Genomic DNA, 11,458 nt, shown 5'->3' on the forward strand with positions numbered 1-11,458 from the left:
AATGCTCCAAGTTACTAATAATAAGAGAAATGTGAATCAAAACAACACTGGGGTTTTATTTCACACTTTGCAAATTGACAAAGGTAACAAAAGGATTAGAACAGTCAATAGTAGAGAAGTTGTGGGAAGACAGGCATACCAGTGCATTGTTGGTAGAGCTGTGAATTAGTACAACCATTTTGGAAAGCAATCTCAGCCAGATATTCTACTACTAGGCTTATGCCCCAAGTAGGCCATTCATAAAAAGAAAGTCCTCATATATACCAAACAAAATTATTTATAGTGGCACTTTTTGTGATAACCAAGAATTGGAAACAAAGAAGATGTCTATTGAATGGGAAATGGGTGAACAAATTGTGGTATATGAATGTAATAGAATATTACTGAGTAGTAAAAAATGATGACTACAAAGAAGCATGGAAAGATCTACATTAACCAATGCAGAGTGAAGTAGAGCCAAGAAAACAATATTCACAATGACTACAATAAATGAATGAATAACAATCATTTAAAAAATCAAAAGTGAATGCCACAAAATTTTAAAGAATAAGCATATCCTGAATGAATAAATATAAGAAGGTGCTCCCCACCCCCATCCCCTCTGTACAAGTATTATACAAGGCACATTTTCAGATGTTTTCAATGTGTTGATGTTGCACTGATTTTTCCTTTTTTCTTTTGTTTTTGTCTTTAAAAAATATTATTTGTTAAATGGGATGGCTCTCTGGGAGAAGGAGGGGGATACTGGGAGAAGCTATGTAAAAAAAAATAATAAACTACATCATTAAAACTTTTCTAAGAAAACTTAGTTTTAACAGAAGCTAGGAATTCCAAGAGGTGAAGGCAGAAGCAAAGAGGAAGGGAATGCCAGGCAATAGAGACAGCCCTCATGTCAGCAAAGACATGGCAGATGACATGTCTTGTGTATGAAGAAAAGCAAAGAGGACAGTATGGCTGGACTCTAGAATGCACTGAGGGAGCTTATATGTTAGATGACCAGAAAGGGAGGAAGGGGCATGAAAATTCAGTCAGAGAAGAGTCAATAGTCAAATTGTCAATTTCTTGAGAAGTGAGTATGAGAGGAAGGTAAGGAGGGTGGACAACTTTTTCTAGGAATTTGGCTGTGAAAGGGAGGAGGGATACAAAATGATACTTTGAGGAGATGGTAGGGTCAAATAAAAGGTTTTTAAGGATAAAGGTGACCTGTGCATGTTTGTAAGCAGCAAGACCAACTATTGTTCTCTCCCCTAAAGCAATTGTTTAGTGAGCAAGAAAGGAAGCATGAAGTAGTAAAGCATTGGTCTTGGAGTCAAGAAGATCAGAGTTCAAAACCTAACTGACATTTTCTAGTTGTATGACCCTAAGCAAGTCACTAAACCTTCTAGCATTAATTTCTTCATCCATAAAATGAGGGGACTGGCCTTGACAGCCTCTAAAGTCCCTTCCAACTCTAAATCTATGGTCCTATGTAACTCAAGGCCCTATCTCATTTGAATGAGATTACATTTGTAAAAAATGCTTAGCACAAAGTAGATACTACAAAAATGTTTATTCACTTCCCTTCCCCTGGTATTGGCAATTAGGGTGGGACTTTTTTTACTGTTTTCTCTTTTGGAGTATTGTTGTAATCAAGTGCCTTTGATGAGTCTGGCCTTTGTTTCTTTGTTTAAATCTTTAGAGATTAAAGGATCCTAGAGGTCTAGTCCAACACCCTCATTTAACAGATGAGGAAAATGAGGCCAAGAGAAGTTAGGTGATAAGTCACAGAAGTAATAAAATAGCAGAGTTGGGGTTTGAACTCAGATCCTCATTCCAAATCGAAAACTCTTACCATGTGGCACAGTAAGTACTTAACAAATGCTTGGTGGCTGATGAACAATGGAGAAGCTGCAGGACAGCAGATTTCATTTCAACATGTGCATCCAGTTTCAGCTTAAATTTAATTTGTATCTCAGTTGTCCATGTTCCTGTTCCTGGTTTCTTTATTTTGGATATAACATGGAGGAAAAATAGCTTGATATGTAAAGGGATGGTGTATAGGGAAGCTAATTGCAACCTCCAATATGAATCAGAAAGCAAGTATGATGAACCAACCAAAAAAGCTAAATGCGAACTAAACTTCAATAAAAGAAATCTAATGTCCAAGAGAAGGTAATACTTGTAAAAAATACAAAAAAGTCAAAGGGAACATAGCAGAAACCTTTTAGATGACCATGAGTGCTAGGAAGGAAGGCCAACTGAACTGTCACTCTCATTAGCTATAGCAGCCTAAACAAAATGAATAGACATCTTGGGGGTGTAAAGAAAAGGGGATTCTAGCATCATATTCAGTATGGCAAAATGCTCATAAGGGGCATACGGAAGCTGAGGCCAACAGCAACCTCCCACAGCAAAGACAGATTCACCCCAACACATAGGCTCACTAGCAGCAGAAAGGTTGGCTGCCATAACTATTTTTTTCTTTTATTTTTCCCAGAGTCTATTTAACACAGCTCCTTGCTACATACTTCATAGGATTATTACGAGTCAACTATATAACATTCATAAAGTATTTTCAAAGCCATATACTTCAAGGATCTATGATTATGTCAATTTGTGCAATGACAGGCTATACATGCCTTCATGAGTTGCTAAAAGAAATTCAACACCCGGTGGCTAACTTTCTGGTAACACAACTATGGCATGAACCAGATGTGTCAAATGACACAGGCCACATGTGGCCCACAACACTCCAAGTACAACCCAAACCAGATTAAAATGTAATTGGTAAATATTTAACAAAACAAATAAAAATACAATAAAATATGGATATTACATTTTAAAACTAAGTCAATATGCAGCGCACAGGGATCCTCCATTTCTGTTTGAATTTGATGCCACTGGTATAAACTATAAATTGTCACAACTTATTACTCTTCACTTCAAGCCTGCTTGTTGACTTTCTCATTTCTGACAATATTAGCATCTTCTCATCAATGTTACCCATTACATTCACAACATGATCAACTGAATCTTGTATTCCCCTTGCCCCTAATCTTCAGTAACTAAGTCCTATTCCATCTTAAAATATCTCTCCTAAACCCATTCCTTCCTGTTTCCACTGATACCCCTCCAACACCATCCTCCACACAAGCTCCCCCACTCCACAACCCAGCTTTAACTCTGTATTTTATTCATGTATTTATTTTGTATATAATTATATGTATGTGTATATATATATACATATACACGCACACGTATACATATATACATACATACACACACACACACACACACACACACACACACACACGGAGGGATAGAGAGGGAGAGAGACAGAGAAAGAGACTCCCCTGACCCAATGTAAGCTCCTCGAGAAAAAGTATTGTTTAATTTTTCATTTGTATTTCCAGTGTCTTAGCACTGTATTTGTTATTTAAAAGATGCTTCATAAATACTCATTGATTGAATGTCTGATTGCCTCTATTCTTTTAGGGCACCACGCCCGCTTCCCATTTTCCTGTGCTAGGCCTTTCTGACCTAGGTCTTATGCAGAGTATCCATGAGTTATTAAGCAAGAGTCATTTCTTTAAAATATCTATTAGTTATTAAGCAATAGCCATTAATCTAATGAATGTCTATAAAGATATATAATACTTCAATATTGCAACAATAAGCATTCATTAATCACCTATCATGCAATCAGTACCATATTCGCTGTGTTCTATGCAAAGATAGAGAGGCTAGACCGTGTTACCTATAGAATGCCAAATCCATTCCTATGGCATTCTAGAATAGATATCTCCAGGAATTCATGACATATTCCACCTAATTGCTGAGCCATTAAGAAATCCAATTCTAAAATAGGTCAGAAATCCATTAATGATCATTTGGTCAAGGTAGAAAAAATTTAGCTTTTCAATTAGTGACAAAGGTTAGAGATGGACCTAAACAAGACACTCAAAAGGATGCTGGCAGATAGAATGTGGCAGATAGAACATAGATCCTGAGAACAAGACACCTGTACAGACCTACAGAACTTGTACTTGTAAAGAGCTTCTGCTCTTTACTTCACAATTTTAATACAATAGCTTTTGGGCTGCTGTTAAATAGGGTCCCTTAAAGAGTAAAATAAGTCAAGCCAAAAAGAAATTTTCTCCCTAATGCCAGGTCCATATCCATACATTAAATTCTTTTTAATTTAGTTGGAGAATCCATCAATACACCACTGTATTCTTGTTTTACTTCCAGGTGCCTCAATGCCTTCCCATTACTCGGAACTTATAACCCTCTACTACATATCCTTTCCAACACCTTAACTTCTCCTAGTGCACTGGCTCCATACTACTGTCTCCTTCTAGCCTCCTTGTCTCCACTATCTCACACTATTCTCCCAACCCTATTTCCCTACTCTCTCTCCATGCCAGGCCTATCTCACCTTAGCCTCTCCCTTTGATTGCCAAGTCCTACCTCCCCAAGGAAACATCCATCCCTCAACTCTGTGCCCCCCAACCCTACATCTCCAACCTCTAGGTGACCGTGCCAGACCCTGTTTCCTAACACCACAATCCTATTTCTTCCCCTCTCTAGCTTATTTCCAGGCCATAGCCTTCCTCTTTCACACACCTCAATCCCATCCTTTTCTTTACTCCTTACCTAGAGCAGGGGCTATAAGTCTTATTTATTTTATTCTCCCCCAACTGGTTACCTAAAATCACAATTTGTCAATCGAAGGAACTTTCTAAGTTTTGAATGATAAATAAATATCTAAAAGCACAACTCCTCAATATTTCAACAACAAATATTTTCTCATTAACAAACTGGTCACTCAGCACGGGACTTATTTACGTTTGATGCACAAATGCACATCAAAGGCAATACTGTGAGACAGTGAAAATGTGCCTAGTATTACACTTAGATTACCAAGTTTACTAGGATGGTATTTCCAGAATGGCGAGCCCTGCCAACTTAGACACAATGTAGTTATTTTCCGGGAATCTCAAGAAACATCTCTACACAAAAAAAAAAAACATCTACAGACCCTTGTCTCTAGAGGTCTTCTCGTCCAAACCGCTCCCTCAGACTAGCCCCCGGGCCCGACTCCCTAGAGTCCTGCTACAATCCATAGCCCAGTCTCTCCAGGACACCCTCGTCCCCTCCCTTAAGTCTCGTCAGGACACCGTGGCCCCCTCCCCCAGGCTTTCGTCAGGCCACTGGTCTCGTCAGGACATCCTCTCTTCATGTCTTGTCACGACACCCTGGCCCCCCTCCCCGCGGGTCTCATGAGGGCCCCATGGCCCCCTCCCCACGTGTGCCCTCCCCACGGTTCTCTCTAGGCCACCCCCGCCCCCTCTCCTCAAGTCCCCTCCCTGTGGGTCTCGTCATCTCGTCGTCCCCTCCCCGCGGGTCCCGGGCCTTATCCTCGGCTCCGGCCCTCACCTTCTCGTACTCCGTGGTCAGGCGGCCGATGGTCTCCCGCTCCACCTGCCACTCGGGCCTCTTGAGCTGCTTCCTCAGCTCCTTCATCTTTCTCTGTTTGCGGAGGTGTTTCTTCTTCCATCGCTCGAAATTCAACACCGCGTCGGTGTGGGCTCTGGACTCCTTGTCGCTCCGGGCCTTAGATTTCCTGTCGCTCTGGCTCTCGGTCTCAGGGTCGCCCCGGCTGCTGGAAGTTGGCTTGCCCATAGCGGCGGCCGCAGATCAAAGCTCCCTTGCTACAGACCAGAGACAGCTCAGTCTAACAGGACAAGCATGGGGCTAGAGCGACACTCGCGCATGCGCGTCCCAAGCAGCCGCTCCTACAGCGTTTTGAAACCGGGGCACGTACAGATGACGACACAGGAGACTAGGGAAGCAATTGGTGCTTTCGGTTCTCTGCCTCAGGAAGAAGAGAGTAGAAGATACGGAAGGGGTGGGGCTTATAACCTGTGTAAGGGACTTTTAATTGCGCGCCTGCGCAATGGATTACTTTGAGCAGGGAATTGACAGAGTATCTTAGACCATAACACATACGTGAGCGGGACCTCACTCTGTATTTATTGTAGCTGTTCTGGAACTTTTTGGTCTAGAGACCCATTCACACTCATAAAGATTATTGAGAACAATAAATAGCTTTTCTTTATGCCAGTTATTATCTATTGCTATTTACCACAATCAAAATTAAAAAGGATTTTTTAATATTTACATTTTATACACAAATTTATTAATTGATTTAAATAACAATAACAGGTCCATTAAATGTTAACATAATTTTTATGAAAAATAACTACATTTTCCAAAACAAAAGTCAGTGAGAAGAGGGGCAATACATATTTTTTAAATCTCTTTCATGTCTAGCTTGATAGAAGACAGCTAGATTCTCATCTGCTTCTGCATTCAGTCTGTTGTGATGTTGTTTTGGTTGAAGTATATGAAGAAAAATTCAGACTCCCATAGGCATGTGGTTGGAAAAGGGAGGGATAGTTTAATACACAAATTATGTCAGTATCATTTTGAAGATAGTTTTTACTTCCTTGACCCACTCAAAGTTCTTTGGTTGTCCCAGGGGTCTTTAGACCACACTTTGAGAACCGACAACCTATTTTACAGAGTCCATGACATACCTAACTAGTGTCATCCAGCCTTTGCCTAAAGATCTTTAGGGTCTGGGAACTTACTAATCACTAGTCAGTTCAATTGAAACAACATTTTATTAAGCACCAAATAGAGAGGTATTGACTTCAACCTGAGGTAAACAGTCATTGACTTCAGCATTGTTTGATGACAGTCTGTTGAGAATACTTTGGAAGTATTCTAGGATCATGTCCTTATCAGTGATCAGTGTGGTTCTATCAGCTCTGAGTGGTTGAGATGCACCTTGAGGCTTTGGCTCATAAATAGCCTTCAGGGCATCATGAAAGTGCTTTGGATTGTTCAAGACAGTGGGAGTACATGCACTGAGGATGGTGTCATGATGCTTTCCTACAAGTAGCAATCACATTGTCATAAGCCTGTCCTTCATTCCTTTTGGGAGACATACAAGCTTGTTGACTAGATTAGTTTTGATTGGGAAACCTTCACCATCTTGACAGTGCTCCCCATCACTATGGCCATACCAGAAAAATGTGTATCCAAATCCAACTTCAGGTAGCTGGCCTTCATTTGCTAGCCTTGTTTCACTCAGAGTTCTTTCTGAACAAGAACTATTTGTCTTTCAGGTCTATTGAATTTCTTCTTGTCCATAAATGTGTGCACATTCCATATACCAATAGTGAGTAGAATCATCTTCATAAAGGTTTTTGTACATGTTTTTGTGTTTTGACCACAGAGCAGTGTCCCTGCCTTCCACAGTAAGCAATCTAGGGTTAGATGAAGCAGACAATTTTTAGGATACCATTTCTAGCCCCTTCCTCATGACCTTGGCATCTTCGATGTCTGACCAAGCTCTAAGTGCTTCTGCCACCTTTATGGACTGCTGAAACAAAATATTCACATCTGCCTATTCCACTAGGGAAGTCTTCACCTGCTTGGAGCAGACATCCCACTAACTCACTGATGGGTTTGAAGCTTAACCTAGTTTAGCCTGTCTGCCGAGACAGTTTACAGGGGTGTGGCCGCTGCACATGCTACCTTTCTTGGAGCCATAGATGAGAACTGGGTGGCAGGTGGACAGCAAAGGTGAACAAGCAGCCCTCGCACCTCACACATTTTTCCTTCCTGAACACCCCATAAACCCCCAAGGATTGTCATGAGGATAAGATGAGATACTAATCTTGAAGCACTTAGTATAGTATCTGGCCCATAAATGAATATTAACTAGTAGCTATTAAAGAGATTACATAGTAAGCACTATATAAATAAAATTAGCTTTTAATTGTTAAGGAGATTACACATGTGATACTTCGTTAGAAAACAAAACACTCTCTGATTTCAGGAGTTATGGTGAAGGGGGTGGGAGTACAACACTTCATAAATAAGTAATTGGAGATCATTTGAAGGCAGGAGAGAGCATTTACAACTGTCAGGGATTAGAAGAGGCTTTAGGTAGAAAGCCTTCCCCACCAGATAAGTCATGACAGGTTTGAGGCACACAGTGGTTCAACAACCCACTCATACCTCATAGGCCCTCAAATTTGCATTTACTTTTACCAACCATCCAGGGGAAACAATAAATGCTGTTGATTGGTTGATTAATTAAAAACAAAAGATCTTTAAGCAAATCACATAGCAAAGTTACTTCATAGGTTACTACACCAAAAATAAGGAAAGGCACATAACAAGGAGAACACGTGACCAGGTAGCAATATGTCAGGCACATTTGTGGGGAAGACTTATAACCTGGTAATGGGAAACTGTGATCAGGACACATGCCAGAAGCCTTGTATGGTCTGGGAACATACCTAGTAACTTGCATGGCAAGGGCAACTTATATTTTCGATGCTACAGAGCTATTCATATGTGTGATGCCATTGTATTGCTCTCTGAGGTTAATCACATCTTGGCTTGCCAATGACTACATAGTCTCTGAAAGGCATCTCCAATTGTATTATGGTTGCCAAACTGTTCTCTACTACCATCAGTGGGGCCTCAGCTGTCTAATCTCTTCAGAGATGTCTACTGCTCTCTCTCCTACCAACTACTGAGGTAGAATGATAAAGTCTTGATCTGGAAGGAAGAGCTCTTTAGTGCATAGCCACAGACTCTAATGGGCTGCTAAGTGGTTCAATAGGTAGAGCACCAAGCCTGGAGTCAGGGAGACCTAAGTTCAAATTCAGCCTCACTCACTTCTTAGCTGTGTGACCCCTGGGCAAGTCACTTAACCCTGTTTGCCTCAGTTTCCTCATCTGTAAAATGAACTGGAGAAGGAAATGGCAAACTACTCTAGTACATTTGCTGAGAAAACCCCAAATAGAGTCATGAAGAATTAGACGTGACTGGAAAATGACTGAACAATGACGACTCAAAACCACCAGACCCAAACAAAACTAATAGACTGCCCCAAGTCAAAATTGTCTAAGCTTTTGATTATTCTTATTTGGTGTTGATTTAAGATACCAAGTCCCAGACAACTATCTGAGTTAAGGTTAGGAAAAAAATTTTTTTAACTTCTATTAAATCCTTGATTGTGAATCTAAATCCCTCAACCTATTCTTGGAACTTAACAAAAAAAATCCACAGAAGCTGGAAGTGAGGTAATTCCCCAACATCATTTATAAATGACATGCAAATTAAACTGTAGAAAAATGTTTAGATAGATAGAGAGATAGTAGATAAAGTAGGCAGAGCTATTGCTCCCTGGTCCTATCTTTATTTTTGACACCTGCCAGCCCAGCACAAACCTCCCAGGTCTCCTTACACAAGTATGGGAACTAGTAAGTAAAAGTTAACTAAAAAGGAGAGAGGAAAGATGGAATGCCTAATTTGGAGAACTGCAAAAATACAGTTTGGCTGGGGAAAAAAAGCACATGTGAAAATGAAGAACACAAAATTAAGTCTGGAAAGTGGAGAGACCAATTATACTGAAAGCTTTAAAGCTAGGTAGGGAGCTTGTATTTTTTTCCTGGAAGCAATAAAATGCACTGAAGATTGTTGAGCAAGTGAGTAACATCAGCAGTTCATTTGATAGCTATTTAAAGGATGGCAAGGCTGGAAGAAGCCAATAAGGATGCTATTATAGTCATTTGCATGAGAGAGAATGAGGGCCTGAACTAGATAGTGACTTTGCAAGTATAGATGAGGAAATAGTAGGGAAAGATGTTATGAAGACAATTAACAAGACTTGACAACTGACTATGTATGGGACAAAGGGGAGAGGGAAAGAAAAGTCAAGAATGATTCTTGGGTTACAAAGTTGGGCTTGAATGAGCAGGATGGTACCCTCAGAAATGGGAAAGTGTAGAAAAGGAGAAAAAGAGGAGGTCATGGGCACCACTTTCAATTTGTAGCAACTAAGATATCACAGCAGCGTTCCTATGGAAGTTGTAAAGAGAGCTAGAGACAAGATGAGAAGGTTTGGAACAATATCTTTGTAGAGAGTTTGAGTCAATCAGGAAAAACAGAGGGATTGCTGGTGAAGATTCAGAAGGAATTAGGTAGTGAATTTGTAATGAGCTAATAGGTTATAGTTATGCTATTCCCTCCAGTGAGGTGCAGTAGCATTGCGTATCAGAGCAGAAAAGACAGCTAACTCAGAGATGAGAGTTGGCAAGGCATGAGGGAAGCAGTAGTAATGGGATGCGGTGGTTAGGGATTTGAAGACAGAAAATAGTGTATGGCTGATTTGGTTAACTATAAGGGGGAGACAGTAAAGGGAGAAAAGTGAGTCCAAAGTAGGAGAAATGGACTGGGAGGAACTACAAGACTGGAAGGACTTAATAAAGATAAAAAACTGATTTAGTAAGAGTGAGACAGTGAGAGATAAACCCTAAGAGATTATAATCACAAAGGGGAATTTCTTCTTCATCAAATAGTTGCCAGTGATGGTGTAATAATCTAACATATGATGTTACATGTAAGTGGGTGAGGTGGAATAAAGATAAACATTGGAGTTGAAGAGACTGATGGGCTGAAAAGCCATATACTAAAATCCTCTAATATAAGGGCAGAGAATAAATGAGACAATATTTGTGAAATTAGATTGTGACTAATCTCTCTTGATTTATGTACAGGAAAACTGAGATCTGGATAGGTCAGTAGAGTGGGGACTTGAACTTGACCTCACTACTCCTAGTGATCATTCTGCTATTTTGACGTTAGGGGAAAGAAAAGGGATCCTAAGGAACTGGGAAATGATGGGACTCCTTCCCTTATTCCTTTTCTTTTTAAAGAGGAGTTGGCCCCGATTAGAAATTAGCAGAAAAAATTGAATCTGGACGATAACATGTAATAAATGAAAGAATCTTCATGATTTCCAGGATATAGTTAACTAAAAACCTAAAGGGAAGCCATAATTGCATTAAAGTATGATTTCTTTTATCTAATCACAGAGTGAAATGGAACTGTGAATAAAAGTTTAGAAATTACAATCCTGGATCAGGGTTCTTTCCCTCTTCACAACAAACACAGGTCAGACCATGTAACTCCCCTGCTCAGGAAGCTTCAGTAGCTCCCAATTGCATCTAGGATAAAATACAAACTCCTCTATTTGATATTTAAAGCTCTTTAAAATATTGCTTCAATCCAAAGTCTGACTTCCCAATATTCCCTGGCCATGTACTCTACATTCTAGCAAATATGGTTACTTACTGTTCCCTGTAATTGATATTCCATCTTCTGTATCTGTGTCTTTTCACATGCCTGGAATGCTCATTCTCCTTAGCTTCACTTCTTGTAGTCCCTTGTTCAGTCATTTCAGTCATGTCAGACTCTCTGTGACCTCATTTGGGGTTTTCTTGGCAAAGATAATGGGAGTGGTTGGCCATTTCCTTCTCTGGTCCATTTTGCAGATGAGGAAACTGAGGCAAATGGGGTTAAGTGACTTGCCCAGGGTAACACAGCTAGT

At 40.2% G+C, this 11,458-nt stretch overlaps 1 protein-coding gene across 1 annotated transcript in view; it reads right to left on the bottom strand.

Moving 5' to 3' along the window:
• Positions 1–5,765, bottom strand: part of DDX10 (DEAD-box helicase 10) — a 332,834-nt gene extending 327,069 nt beyond the window's left edge. The window contains exon 1 of the mRNA XM_036744864.1: positions 5,419–5,765. Within this exon, the coding sequence (XP_036600759.1) occupies positions 5,419–5,664 (246 nt within the window). The 5' untranslated portion in view covers positions 5,665–5,765. The remainder of the gene's footprint in view (positions 1–5,418) is intronic.
• Positions 5,766–11,458: the final 5,693 nt, after the last annotated feature.

This window comes from Trichosurus vulpecula, chromosome 2, assembly GCF_011100635.1.
Source record: "Trichosurus vulpecula isolate mTriVul1 chromosome 2, mTriVul1.pri, whole genome shotgun sequence".
Lineage (NCBI taxonomy): Eukaryota > Metazoa > Chordata > Mammalia > Diprotodontia > Phalangeridae > Trichosurus > Trichosurus vulpecula.